This window comes from Lepidothrix coronata, unplaced genomic scaffold (genome assembly GCF_001604755.1).
Source record: "Lepidothrix coronata isolate B3197 unplaced genomic scaffold, Lepidothrix_coronata-1.0 Scaffold71, whole genome shotgun sequence".
Taxonomy (NCBI): Eukaryota; Metazoa; Chordata; class Aves; order Passeriformes; family Pipridae; genus Lepidothrix; species Lepidothrix coronata.
The window spans coordinates 2,676,173-2,691,060 of record NW_016690251.1 but is presented as its reverse complement, the minus strand read 5'-3'; the positions used below and the strand labels follow the sequence as shown (position 1 = coordinate 2,691,060).

The following is a 14,888-nucleotide window of genomic DNA, read 5'->3' as shown; positions in this document are numbered from 1 at the left end:
TCCTATGGTGGCTTGAGTGGTCCAGGCCATCCATCACGGAGGTGGACTTCCATCCTGGGCAGGAACTCTCTGCTGGGGTCAGCCCAGCGCCATCTAAATGCTGCCCTCGAGAAAAACACTGCGATGAGACTGTGTGATGCTCACAAAAGGTTCTGTTTTTGTTTTGTTACCATTGCAGTGACAGCTATATTGTGCGAGTCAAAGCTGTGGTTATGACCCGAGATGACTCCAGTGGGGGATGGTTGCCGCAAGAAGGAGGCGGTCTCAGTAGAGTTGGCGTCTGCAAGGTCACGTACCCGGAGGGCAATGGAAGAAGTGGATTTCTAATCCATGGTGAAAGGCAGAAAGACAAACTGGTAATAGACCCTAATTCAACTTTTGTCTGTTCTTATAATGAGAATTATCCCAAATCTATTGCTATTGTATTCTTGTGCAAGTTTTTTGTTTGTTTTTGTTTGTTTGTTTGTTTTTTAAAAACATAAAAAACAGCCATGTACAAATAATATCAGATTGGACAAAACAAACCTATCCTCATCTAGAATTGCCACCTTTTGCTATCTGGGCTGGCAAGCTGCCACCTGGAAGGAGCAGGTAAATTTTTGACATCCATGCAAAGATCCCCTTTGAATGAAAGAGGGCCTGTGTTGTTTTGGGGTTTTTTTTTTTCTTTTTTTTTCTAAGACCTAGCGGGGGTAAGTGAGAAGTGAATTGAAGTGTAAAGAACCCATGAAGCCAGTCACATTGCACTGAGTAATGCAGCGCAAGCCTTTTAAAATGGGCCATGAATTATTTATGCTGCGTGCCGTTCAAGGTTTGAACAAGCTGAGTGAGAATATGAAGACAAGTTGTCTCTTATGAATTGACACACTCGGTTTCTCCTGGTAGCTGTTTATCTAAAAAGGAGCTCTCTTCTATCCCTGCACAAATCAAATTAATAAAGCCTTTTCCTGATTTCCAGGGGCAGTTTTAGATGTTACAGTTTGTTGTCTCGTTTTTATATGTTTGATTCTTCTGAAATAGACTCCTGTGAAGATATGGGCCAGCTTAAAAATAGCACTCCCTGCACAGGCTCCAAAACTGCATTATTGGAGTCAGAAATGATCCTTCTTTCAAAAAGACTGGTGTTTTAAAGCTGTTTCAGTTGTAGTTTGTCTTTTGCAATTCTATTTTGCTTAGGATGCTTTTTTTGATATTATTTGGGAGTCATGCTTATGGTTTTGGGGGATGGAGTAAGACATGACAAGCCATTCCTGTTCTCCCAGAGCATCACCCTAGAGATGGTTTTTGGCACAGCAAATGTTGAGATGAGTGTCTGGCTGGGGGTGAACAATTTAAAAATGGTGAGGGGAATGTTGCAGCTCCTCCCAAATCTGCTGCTGGTGGTGGATAAAATTTCTGCTGAGCAAAATTATGGAGGGAAGAGGTTCCCCCTCCACCTGAGCCCCCAGTAGCTTAACCTGTGCCAATGCTGAGCCTGGGTCTAAAATAGGCTCCTGCGCTATGGAATGAACGCCTACTCAAAGCACAAGCAAAAGATGAATGTGCAGTGGTTATGAGAACAATTACAGAGTCTGGTGTTTGTTAGTCATCGTTTGGTAGGGAAGGATGTTCCCCTACGCGAGGCATGACTTGGCTTGCTTTTGGGTCCGGCCTGAGATGGTGCCGGCTGTGTCCTTGGGGTGGGAAAAGTGACTTTGCTCCTCTTTTGGGGCTCACGCCCTCCTAGGTGGTTCTGGAGTGCTTTGTGAAGAAGGACCTGGTGTACACGAAGGCAAACCCCACCTTCCACCACTGGAAAGTTGACAACAGAAAGTTTGGGCTCACTTTTCAAAGCCCCGCCGATGCTCGAGCCTTCGACAGAGGAGTGAGGAAAGCCATCGAGGACCTCATTGAAGGTAGCATGGAGGTGGACGCTTCCAGCCTTGGAAGAGTGGGGAAGGGGTTTGAGTCAGGGAGCTGGGAAGAGGGATGGATTTAAAATCAGCTTTTAAGAACTGAGTTTTCTCTTCCCTTAAGGAGATAAGGTGTTTCAGTCCCAAGTATTTTTCAATCCTATCTGTCCACACTTCTCACCCTTAATTATCATCAAGTTTGTTGTTATTGCTTTCTTTGATAGGCTTGGGTTTCACACTAGTGATGGCAACTCAAACAGCCCAGGCTCTTCTTTATGTGCAGTCAAAGCTCGTCTTGCTGAAGTCTTTGTTAAATCATAGGATTAATTCTTGCCTGGAGTTGAATAAAACTTTGGTTTGTCTTTGGTTTTATTTTGAAGTAATTAGTTTTGTCTGCATCCTCTTAGTTGAATGGTAGTTCTTGAAGACTTTGTTGTGTTTTGGGGTGTTGTTTTTTTAATTCTGCAAAAAATGCGTTTGAATTGCCCGTGCTTTGAAGTTGTCATAAATTTTTCCTTTTCCCATTTCATTGCAATCAGGCAATCATAATACAGCTATAATTCTATTGTACTTTATTTTAATGACATTTGATTCTTCATGGGGGTTTTTTCTTGATTTTTTTTTTTAACCATGCCACTTTACGTAGGGACTTAGTGGTTCAAAACCTTTTGCCTTCTCCCTCTGTGTGACCGGGACATTTTTATGTACAGATGGTATCATTTTTTGAGGATACTCACTCAAATATACGTCCAGATATGTATTATTTTTGAGGACACCAGCTCCATAAGACAGCTTAATGTTCTAGATACCCTGTCCTTGCTTTAGCATGAAAATGGTAGATACTGGGAGACAATTAATCATGGTAGATACTGGGAGACAATTAATCCTCCAGTGCTCCTTGCTGGCAAATACCTCATCAATTAGAGGAAGGATGTTCTCAAATAGTTACTCATTTGCTTTTTTCTGTGCAATTAACATGAAGAAGCTACAGCCAGACTTTCCGCTTTCTTCTTCTTGCTAAAACTGTGAAGCATAGCATTTTGAGTCATAAAAGTGATGACTTTTATGTAAGTGGCACGGGACTGTGCAAAGTTTCAAGGAGGTGATAACTCGTCTGTATTGAGTGGTCTTTTGGAGATGCCGATACTTGGCAACTCCTGTTTTGCTCTTTTTGATCCATTTTGCAGTGGAGGTATTTAAAATCAAGTTCTGCTGCATCTCAGATGCTTCAAAATCAGCAAATCTATATTTATCCCATTAACAGTACAGGCTGATCCTCATGAATGTGTTCCTCCTTAACTTCCAAATAAGGCTTTCTGAATGAACAACAATAACTGGCTCATGCACACACAGCGTCGGGCAGCCGACTTCATTTGTCATTCATTTTTTGTTCACATACTTGATCGAATTTAGCAGGTAATATTAAGCACAGCTGACTGTGCATTCGGAACTTCATGAAATCACTGCTTTATTGTTAATATTTAACCTGCAGTTCATTCCCTGTAGCATCAGAAGTTTGGTGCACAAGTACAGGAATCCTATGCAGCTCCATAGAGCATTGGGGTATTTTAATTTTGAAGCTAATGTAGCAAATGGCACAAATGTTTCCACATTACTCAGTGTTTTAAGTGGGCTTTCACACTTAGCTCTGCACATCTTCATGATGATGCAACTGAGAGCAGCCAAGGCTGGTGCTGATAGCATTATATAAAGCACGTTATTTTAACAAATTTCCAGAATGAAGGCGGTACGAACCGTTCAACTATTTTGGTCAGAGATGTGATGTGGCTGTAATTCAGTTTAACAGTGGGCTTACAGCAGAAAAATAGACCTTTGACTTGGGGTTTCTCCCCCAAGACCATCTTGCTGCACCCACCTTCCTTGGAGGCCTCATGGAGGGTGAAGCCAGACAGGAAGGGGGGCTAGTATAAGGAGAGGGGTCACCCCCTTTTAGCTACAGCATAAATTTACTGTCAAGTCCAACAGTGGTGTGTGCCACCCTCTGTGATGCCCTTCTGGAATGTGGGTGCTGACTGGGCTTTCCAGCGGCTCTGGAGGGGAACACCCACAGGGTGAGGAAAGACACTGGAAGAAGATTTTTTTTAATACGCTTTCCCACTTTTCCAGAAGATTGCCATGTAACTAGTGAAAATGGCACCCCAATATTTTACTCTTTTCTGTGGTTTTACACGTATCAGCTCCTTTCAAATGCTTTGCTTACGTGGGGCAGGGTGGTTTTCTGAGAAGCAGCTGATAACAGAGAAGACCTTTAGAGTATATAACAACTTCCAGATTTGGAAGGAGAAAAAAACTCAGTCCAACTCTTCATTTTCGAAGTCAGGTTTGGTTTTTTTTAAACAAAAGGCTATTTTGCCCCCAGATTTAGGGAATATGTGAAGAAAAACTCTTATATGGTTTCTTGACAGCTGCAGATATAACCTCAAGCACTGATTAGTGCATAGCTTTACCATTCTACAGAAATTAAAGTCTTCTGTAATTGGAAATGGTAACTGCTATTTTTAACATTGTTAATTAGCATTGCCAGCCACACAGTTGCTTTTACAGACACTTTCAGATTTTACCTTTGCAAACCTAGCTTGGATTTTACCTTTCCAAAACCCAGAAGATGGGTTTTTCTTCCTTAGTTTGAGCCACTCTTTCACATATCTGCAACACACAAACTTGTGAGAATCCAAACGTTTACTAGGCCGATTAAAAAAAAACAAAAACAAAGGTTGCATGGAAATGTCATCATGTGTTTAAAAAGTTGTTGTTTTTTTTTCCTAGGATCTACGACTTCCTCGTCCACCCTTCACAACGAGGCTGAGGTCGGCGATGATGATGTCTTCACTGTAAGTACATGTCACCCAAGGTCGTTCTCTTTCATGCTCAGGTTTACATGGTCAAGTTTGAAAGGGTTTTTTGTTTTTATGCCTCAGGGTTGGCTTTCAGCCACCATCGTGTTTGGCCATTGGGTGTGTTTTATTTGATGGAAGTATATCCTCTACAGAATGTTGGGTTTCTTTTGGCCTCCCACTGCCACGTGAAAAGCATGTCAGAGCAGATGATGTCAGGGGCTAGAAGTGAAGAAATAGTCACCCTCAAATTTCCTGTGGCTTAGTCTGAGTGGTGCACACACACCTCTCAATACTTCTCTCTGTCCATGAGAAGCTTCCTACAAACTCAAGGAGGTGGCTGCTACTCAGGTACATACTCATGGAAATAAGATTTTGAATCACAGTTCTTAACAGAAGCCAACTTTAAAGATGTTTCACCTGTACATAAAATGTAGAAAGTTCAAACAAGTGGCTTTTTAGGTGGAGGAAGGCACAGTAATGTCCCATCTACCTAACCAGCAGTGACTTAAATAAGAGTGAGTTGTTTGCAGTTAATTTGTGGTATTGTCTAAAATGTATTTTGGAGCTTTGCTGAAACAGAAGTGGCTACACTTGCACACTTTAAAAGGAAAGTTAAAAAATAAAAAAACCTGTCAGGTGAAATTCTGGATCTGGTCAGGGCTGTTTCACAGGCTGAAAATGAGTTACTCAGTGTATACTTTGTCTTATTGAATTTATTTGCTCACCTTAGATTGCAGCCCCCCATGCACACATATATATATGCATTAGTATATTATAAATGTCATTGTTCTGTGGGGCCTCAGTGCCAGGAGGGTGGAAGGTGGGACATCCCCTGTGCAGCAACAGTATCACAAAATTGTCTTTGTGATACTTCCCTGGATCGTTAAGGTGAACGGGGAAAAAAATGAGTACAAGCATCAAGCTGTTTGAAAACGGGTACCAGGAAGCACCAGAAGCCAAAAGGTGTTTTTGAGGGTGGTGTTTCACCAAGTGTGGGACCGGGTCAGGTTCCCTGCTGCGTTTTGACCAGATCCTCCCGACGGCTGGCACGTTGTCCGCATCTGTCCTTTTGTCAAGGCTCAGGGAGACAAACAACAGCAGGCAGGGTTAAAAGGTGACTTCCTGCACTCTGCAGCAAAACTATCATTAGCAGCTGCTTCCCAACTACCTGCCAGAAGTGATTTATAGGCTCTGGGATGGGACAGACCGGGGGGAGGCACCGGTGGAGCCAGAGCCGTTTACCGATATGTGCTGTTTTGCTCCCCGATTCACCGGACGAGCTGTGCTCTGCTGGGGATGGACAGTCGCTCTTGATGTGTGTGTGGCTGTTCTGTGCTCATCAGAAAGGGAATGACTGTCAAAATGTGCCTTGGGTGGGTGTGTGCCAGCTCTCACTGGGTTACACATGGGAATACTCAGTGTTTAAGCAGTGAAAAGTAGCCTGTGGAAATAAGAAGGGATATTTTTTACTAAAATCCTACTGGCTGATGTTTAGGGACCTGGGAGTGCTCCTGAATTTCTCCACACACTCAATCTTGAGGTTGAGTGTTGATTATTAAACTCGTAGGATGCTTTTTACCGGGAGGAAGAACTTGTTGCCTTTAAGTAGGTGTTGTTTCGCATTGGAAAAGTTGGATGAATGGTGCTCCAGCTTCATCAAAATCACTCAAACTCCTGCAATCAAAGTGAAGGGCCAAAACTATGAGAGATTTTTCCCACTGTCTTGACCCCAGGGAGGTGACAGGTAACTCCCTGCCGTGCAGATATTTATGGGTAGGATTCCTGATGGAGAAGGAGCAAGAAGATCCTCAATAGCATTAACAAGCAGGGAAACCTCAGCAGCAGTCAGCATTTTTTTGGGATCTGGGGGATGAGTTGTGCCCTGCATGGCAGCACTCTCTGCCTGTTTTTGTGATCTCCAGAGAGCAAGAGGGTCTTCACTGGTGGTGCTTCCTCTCATGGTGCTGTTAAGTCAAGCTGTTGCATCAGGGCAGATGTGTTGTTATACTGCAAAAATAAGGCTTTAGGGGCATCTTCTTCCCTAATATTTCTTCTTTGTTTTCCTGAGATTAAGTCTTTCCTTTTCCTACAGCTCTTCAAAGCTCTCAACTCCTATTTATCTGGTAGATTATGGTGGAGTATGAAGTCTGCATAAGCCAGAAATAACATACTGAAGCATGGAGCAGTTTAAAACTGGAAGAAATTGATAGGGCTGTGAAATGTTTTATTTTTACCCTTCTGTTTCATTCTTTCTTTGCACATATTTTTGACTAGTGTATCATAGTTCACTTGGTCATCCTTCCACACAAAACTTCCCTGCAACTTTCTGTAAACTCTTTCACAGCCACAGCAGTGGATTTTTTGGGTTTGGGTTCCCCCCCCCCCCGTGTTTTAAAGAGAAAGTACATTTGTTCTTTTTTATTTCCTAGGGTAGTTATTAAAATCTTCACAGTCCTCCCCCTCTCCCACTCATGCATGAATAAACTTAACTGCGTGCGGCAGAATTTTCAAAAGCATCTGCATGATTGAGTCATTTAATCAGTCATTTACCCATCTCTGAAAATCCCAGCCGTTGCTGCTGCACTGCTGCCTCAAGTATTTGGCCTGAGGTCCTGCTCTCCTTGAAGATGTTTCAATCTGTTCAAGCACAGCAGTCCAAAACCTCACATTTCCTAGGATGCTTTGTGGCCGGCCACCCTGAATTCATCGTGCACCGATGTTTGCACCAACCAGTTTTAAAACAACCACCCTCGTTACATAGAAGCCTTGACTCCAACATGGCTGTTGGATATTGACTGACCTTATAACGTCAGTCAATTGGCTTTTATAATGTTAGCTCCCGTCCTGCTCCGTGGGATGTGCATATTTTTGTGTGTGCAACTTGTGCATCATCCACTTCGTTTATTCATCATGCAGCCCTTCCAGGCATCCAGCAAGGTACTTCCATGGGAAAGAGAAGTTTTGCCCTAGAGGTAGAGCTCCCCTTCAGGCTATGCTCTTGTGTGGCTTAGTGGAAAATAATTTTCTTGTACCAGAAGGTGGCTTTATTTTTTTTGTTTCTGAGGGGGTGAATTATCTACAGTTGTGGCAGTGTGAACATTTGCTTGGTGTCAGGAGCCTTATCTCCTCCCATCGCAGTAACTTGCAGTGCCAGGATGGTAACGTGGGCAGCAGTACCCAGCCCCATCCCTGTGGTGTATGCTCCCCATCCATCTTCCTGAAGCATGGGTTACATCTTTAAAAACAGGACTTTGCCAACTAATGTTTTTCCTGTGGCTCAGACCTACAGCAGACCCCTGTTCTGAAGCTCGTACCTGATAGGGCAGAAAACAAAAGTATATAGAAGTAAATGTCACTGACTCGAGTTGAAAAATGCTTATTTCTTAAATGAAATCTCCATTTAGAAGTTTTAACAATATGTAGTTGTGTTTCTTTAATTTCAGATCCTCAGAAGAGCCCATAAATGTTTTCCATATGTTAGCAAATAAATTTCTCCTGTCTTGTACATTATAAATCGTCCTCTCAAGAGATGCAATCTGAGTAAGACTGGCCATCCGTTCTGTCTCCATTGGGGAAAATGCTGTCATTGCAACGGGCTGAGATTGTTCTGTTTGTCTTCATCCATCCAGCCTGCATCTTCAGCCTTCTTTAATTAACATTCGATTCAGAAGTAACATTTAATGCAGGCTGAATATATTCTATAGTTCCTCAGCCACGGAATTTGTCGTAGAATTGGGTTCTTGTGTAAATTTTTTTCCTTAATCTACACTTTTACTTTCAATTACAGATAATAATCCCACATGACCACAAAGTGAAAAATGTGAATTGAGTCCAAGGAAAAAAGGTCAATGTCTTCCAGAGTCTTCAGAGTGCCTGAAATGGTCTCTTTTAGCATCCCATCTGAAAAAGCAGAGGTGTTTTGTTCTGAAACCTTATGACCAGTTCAGCTGAAACACCACTCATGTGTTTTTCAGATAAATCTGCAGCCTTGTGCCTGCTTTAGTGCTAAAGAAAAGACACCCACTGGCAGGAGGAGCAGCGGCTCCCATGTTTATTCTGGTTTGTGACTCTAAAAAAATGACTGCAGTCTCCTTCTGGGTTAGGGGGAATGTAAGAGAGAAAACAGCAAAACTCAGCCTTACTAAGTTTGACATGCACTGTACAATCACAGCTGTTTCATGTAATCAATAATAACGTTTTTAAAAACCTAGTTTTTGTTCAAAGTGAGACCTGCAAAATTTTGGAAGTAGAGCAGGCATGATCTAGAGGCCCATGGCTGAGCCACAGAGTTGTGTTTCGAGGCGCCTACATTTGATTCATTGCTTCCCTTGTTGACTCCTGGCTAAAAGCTTGCTTACCTTGGTTCCCCAACTACAAGACAGGGAAAACATTCTCCTGCTTCACTAAGGTGAAGATCTTGCTACCACTGCTTTTCTTCTTGGACTTCCAGCAGGAGTCTTCATACTCATGTTTTTACCACCAAATTGTGTGTTTGGAGTGATCCTGTGCCCCTTGTGCCTTTTGAACGTGGACTCCTGTGCTTGGGGATGTTTGAGTTAGGAAGTTTGTTACGTGGCATGGATGGTGCTGGTAGTCATTTTAGAGACAGGCACAATTACCCATTCCCCACCAGAGTGGTGCACATTGGGGCAGATGTTGTCATTACAGTCCTCCTTGCATCTCTCCTGCTTTCCTAAATAAAAAAACAGATTTCTCCCTGCTGCCTTTCCATGAAACCTTTTGTCTACTTTCATCTCCCATGTGGGCCTCAAGCGTGTTAGAGCCTCACTATTAAAATTTATAAGATTTATGTTAGTTAGATTAGATAAACAGTAAATGTAATTTTTTCTTGTTGGCTTGGACGTTTCACATTCAGATGGTTCTTTTAAAGAACCACTGTAGCTTTTTTTCTGTAAAGTAGACATGCAGAAACCCGGTCCAAATACTTTGGAATGTATTTGTAAGTTTTGTGGGATGCTGGAGCATCTCATCCCACCCCTCTGTGGAAAAAGATGTTGCCGAGAGTAGAGAAGCACTGATGTGTTTCTGTCAGAAGTTGTGCTCAGGGATTGAGGAGCCACAAGAGCCTGCAATTTCCTTTTTCTTGATGCTGTGCTAGAGTAGCAGACAGGAAAAATGCTTTTTGGAGGAGCAGAGCTCTCTGTGGGGATGATGGGGCTGTCACCTTCAGCAAATCCACCTTGTTTGCTCTGTGAGGCTGAGCAAAGTGATGAGGGGATTGTCACAGTGACAGGACTCGATGGCCTCACTTCTGTTCTTCTTCCTACCCAGCAACCAGCTATGCTGTGCCTGGACAGCCAGAGGGTTCATTGCTGCTAGCCACATCCTCTGATGTCTGGATTTTGGGCTCACATTGTAAACCACAGCTATTCTAATTCGGATTTTAAAAGGAAAAAAGAAAAAAATGTACTTGCTAAGGAGAGAGAAGTTCACACACAAAAACCAGCGGGCTCAAACCCCTCCCTCAAAAAAAACCAACAACAAAAAACCACAAACAAACAAACAAACAAACAAACAAAAAAGAAGCCTTAGCTGGCTTTGACCAATGAACTCTTTTATACTCTTTTATAGCTGAGTCTCTCACGGTGCTCTGGGCATCCTTGCCCGGCACCCAAGCAGTCAGTGCAGCACCAGTTCAGCGAGCACTTGTCGTGTCTGAACACGGCTTTCACTCCTCGCACTTCAGCACTGGGAGCTCTGCCTTGATCTCTTCCAGCAGGCTCACTACCAAGGTAGTCCTGGAGGCTGAAGTCATTGGTTTATCTGTAGTTTGGTTTTTTTTCCTTCTTCCCATTAATCCCAGGGTGTATCGGCTTTTCAGTGGAATTCTTCCTGCTTGTATGCCAGGGGTCAGAAGGCAGGAGAGATGCCACTAAAACAGTGAAAAGGTCCTGAATACCCAGCTGTTTTAATGCTAGCTGCTTTTTATCCCTTCCTTTGTTGTTTGTTTGGGGGTTTTTTGATGCCTTCAGGTTAACTTTGCCCACACAAATTCACGACACTCAATGGCAGTGGATACTGATGTTCAAAGAGATTTTTCAGTAAGGAAGGTCAAGTGGAAAGTTTTTTCTCTGGCCGTCAGGCTTATTTTCTAATGTTATGTTTCTCCCTTTCTTTCAGGACCTCCTGTTTCTTTCCAGTGATGCTGGAAATTAACCCTTTTTTTTTTGCCTTTTTACCAATACAAGCAAGGTTTACTCACTGATAATTTAATACTATTGCCAGTGAAACAGAGGTATTGTCTGGGATGGCAGCTGCTCTTTTACTTAAGTCCTTCAAAACTGTGGGGGCAATTACTATCTACTTCAGCCTATAGATTGTCCTTGCTTTCTCATAGCCTGTCATCTGGACAGAAGGAAATGTGAAAATTACTGTGGCGTTGGAGGTACACAGAACATAAAATCCATTTATTCTTGCGTATATAACAGATTCATGAGATGTAGTGTGGAGCTCAGGGGAGCTGGTAGGAGAGAGATTCATGGGGTAAATTTGAAGCTTTATTTGCTTCCTTTAAAAGAAAGGAGGGGGAGTAGGGGTCTTGCAAAATTTATGTATTGCTTTATTGTATTTATCATGTTGGTTTTTTTGCTTTTGTCTCACTCTCTGATAGGCAAAGCATGCTTTTCTTGCTGCAGATCAGGAATAAGCAGTTCAACACAATTCCCCAATGCATTGAACTTCAGTTACTTTGGCACTGTTTCGCTCTTAAGTGAATTACGAATAAGAAGAACAAAATATTAAGCAGAAAATATCTGTATTGCTATCAAGTATTCTAAGTCTTGCTGTCGTGTAATTTTTATGTAGCTAATTATAGCTGCAACTGGGATGTGTTGAGCTACCTTGCTGAGGGTAAGCAATTTCTCTTGTCACAATATTTCCTCTCAAGACCATGTTTGTAGTGTGTTTTCTGGCTCTGTACCATTCCCACATGCAAACACAGTTGGTTGTGCACTGGGATTGAGATATATCCTGCAGGAAATGGAAATTTGATCTTCTGCTGTGGTGGAAGTTTCCTTATAGCTGCATCTTGCCAGAGCTTGTGTTGTAATTTGTGCACCAGTTAGGTGTTGGTTTTGTTTGGTTTGCCCCAGCAGTTCAAAGGATATCTATCCTTGTTTCCTTCTTTTTCCCTCCCTTCCTTATCTTTTTAACACCCAGTTTGGCCTTTCCCTGTACTTAGATGATGATATGATGGCATGCTTTAGCATGCCAGCTCTTTACCTTTTATACTCTATTAATTATTTTTGTTACGTATAACCAAACTTGCACTCAAATATTTAAGTAACCTTCAGGTTACTGAAACCCTTGTTTTCTTCCAATATGAGGCTTTAGGATGAGAAGGGTCACCAGCAAACCTGCCTGTAAGATTTCCACATCCAAAGGTGACTTGACTGGTGCCTCTCTCTGTTCGCAGTTTCTGGCTGGTGAGTTTGTGATCAGAGTGTGTTGTAGCACCATTTCACACTTGCGATCAACCAGCTGCATGTTTGTCTCCTGAAAAAATAAATTGGCTGTGTAGTAATGTACTTAAACTGTGTGATGAGTTAAAGTGTGAAGCTGTTTATGAGCATGTTCCCTTTTAATTCATCTGGAGCTAAATGCTTTAGTGTATTTGTGTGCTTAAGGCACAAATGTGTCAGAAACAAAATACAGCCAAGATGAAATTGCCATTTCTTAACATACAGTAAAACAGGGTGGGAAAGGATTTTTTTTGTTATTTTATTTTTTTTTTTACCTTTGCTTTTGTTCAGCCATGGTTCCCAGGGCATTTCTTCAGCATTATGTAAGGGGGGGGGACCTGATTTGAGTCAAGAAGCCTGTGAAAAGCAAGTTGTTTTCCAGCCAGCTCAGTTCCCCCACCTTGCTTTCGCAGCACAGCCATGCCAAGAGTGGAGCTGGTGTGGGGGAGCAGGATTTGGGGTGGCAGGAGATATTTTAGCACCTATGTGAAACCACAGCCGAGGGATTCAACTTGACTGGTGCATCTTTAGCATGACCAGAGCAGAGAGGGGGCTCCTCCATGCCCCTTTTCCTAGCACGGCTGACCCAGTGCTGAGCCGGCCTGGGGAAGTGAACCAAAAACCAGCCCTATAAAAGAAAGCGAATACTTTTCCGGTGGTTTGGCTCCTGGAGCCAGCTCGCTGTAGGGCTGGAAAAGCAGAAGTGCTGGCTAAAGGGAAACTGTAAGAGTCGAGGGACTGCGCGGGCGGCAAAAAACCTCTTCCACCCCACTAATATTCATCGTGACACCTGAAATTCATCGTGTACCCCCTGGCCCTGGATACGTCGCCTTCTGCAAGACCCGGTGGTACAAGTAAGATGGCTCTTGCACTCGTGTCTGAATCTTGCTTCAGATTTAAGGCATTTTCCTCCTTCATGTTGCTACTGTGAAATTCATCCTTCGATCGAGACAAGAAGGAGATGACAGAATAGCTGAGGTGGTGTCAGTGTGGGTGTGTTGTGGCCAAATGTGGCTTTTACCTTGAAAATACATGGTATGACTATAGTTTTCCATTAGATTCCTTCTTTGATCTGGGCTATGCAGTCAGCCTTTGAAGTTTACAATCCTTTCTTTCAGCTGTGGGGTGCTTGACAGAAAGACAGAGAATGACCTTTTCCATTATTTTAATATTCAACCTGAGGAAGTGACTTTCAGCAAACAGCTGGCTGCTGTGTTGGAACAAAACTCTTTGTCCCAGGGCGCTCTGAGGAGGAGGCACCAGCTGGATTTGGGGTGTCTTTCCTGGCCCCAGGCACTGGCTCTGAAGGTGACAGGCAGAGTGGACCCTGCACAGGGTGTAAACACTGTTGGAAGGAGACAGCCTTGGCCGGGGGGCAGAGCTGTGACTGACAACTTCCTGTGCTGCAGCAGAAGGGATTAGGGAATGGCTGCCTGGCACATAACCTGGTGGGACCGGAGAGATGCAGGTCTGGAGCAAGCGGGCAAAAGCTGTGCTCAACCCCAGCCTCTGCCTAATTTAGAGGGGGTTGCTGAGCTGGAGCATCCATCTTGGCAGTGATATGGAGGGAGCCGAGCTGGAACTGTGGAGCAAATGACTGTATTGCTCTTCTCTTCCTGTAATTTCCATATGCTGTTTAAACACTGGCAAATCTAATTTGAATCTGTTGTCTTGTGTAACAAGTAGAAAATAAAAAAAAAAACAACACACAGAGTTGAGACTTCCTGGAGTGTGCACCTGAATTTTGCTCGTCTGACTGGGATTTAGTTGCATCCTTTCAAATGGGTTTTTTTTGTTTGTTTACAGTTTCTTTTTTTTTTGTAGAATTTGGAAAGGAAAAGAAGGACTTTGGTAAAGCTTAACAATGAAATGTGCTTTTGCATGAGGCTTCAAGATTTTCCTTTAAGTTGGCAGGCTTCCCCTTCCACCCCTTTAAAGAAAGGGAAAAAAAACCCCACAGCACAAAAAAACTCACAACCTTCTGATTGACAAAATACTGCAGGTTGGTGTCCCCTCTGTCCCAGGTATGTTTTTGGTAGTAACCGAAGATGTACGACAAAATACAAGAGTCTGGGGAACTCAAAACGGACCTTTGCCCAGTACAGAAATGCATTATAAAGAACTGCATCTAAATAGCCCTGTTTCCTTCCCTCACCGGCCTAATGTGTTTTGCCAAGGGTCTGCTTGCCCTGTAAATATTTTATGAAAATTAAATCAGAAGTCATTATAGGAAGCAGTTCATCTGTCTCTGGCTCTGTCTGCAAAAGGAGAAGGAAAGGCAGAAGTAAATAAGTACCATTACATTTTTAAGCAGAGCTTGACATATTTGCAGTGCATGTGAAGAGGGTATTTTAAAAGTTTGCATCAGCTGTTGGATTCTATTTTGGTGATAAATACCAGCTAAAATAACATCAATGCTCATAACTGTGTGAATAAATGACCCCGAACTGACTTCCTAAAATATCATATCAGTCTGCTGTGGGAAGTTTGCATTTAACTGAGTTTTTTCCCTTCTGTTTGTAAGCTGATGTTATTATATAGGAGCAGCACTGCTGAATTTAGAGGCTGCAGTTTGGAATTTTTACATAGCAAAGACATTCATGATGGATTAGGTGCATCAGTTCTTTTAGCTTGGCTAATTTAATTTTCATTAGCAT

At 42.8% G+C, this 14,888-nt stretch overlaps 1 protein-coding gene across 2 annotated transcripts in view; it reads left to right on the top strand.

The window, feature by feature from the left end:
* SPRED2 (sprouty related EVH1 domain containing 2) overlaps positions 1-14,888 on the top strand; it is a 60,261-nt gene that overhangs the window by 33,165 nt on the left and 12,208 nt on the right. For both annotated transcript variants that reach the window (XM_017818845.1, XM_017818846.1), the window contains 3 exons: positions 179-356; positions 1,727-1,895; positions 4,680-4,744. In XM_017818845.1, coding sequence (XP_017674334.1) covers positions 179-356; positions 1,727-1,895; positions 4,680-4,744 — 412 coding nt within the window. The remainder of the gene's footprint in view (positions 1-178; positions 357-1,726; positions 1,896-4,679; positions 4,745-14,888) is intronic.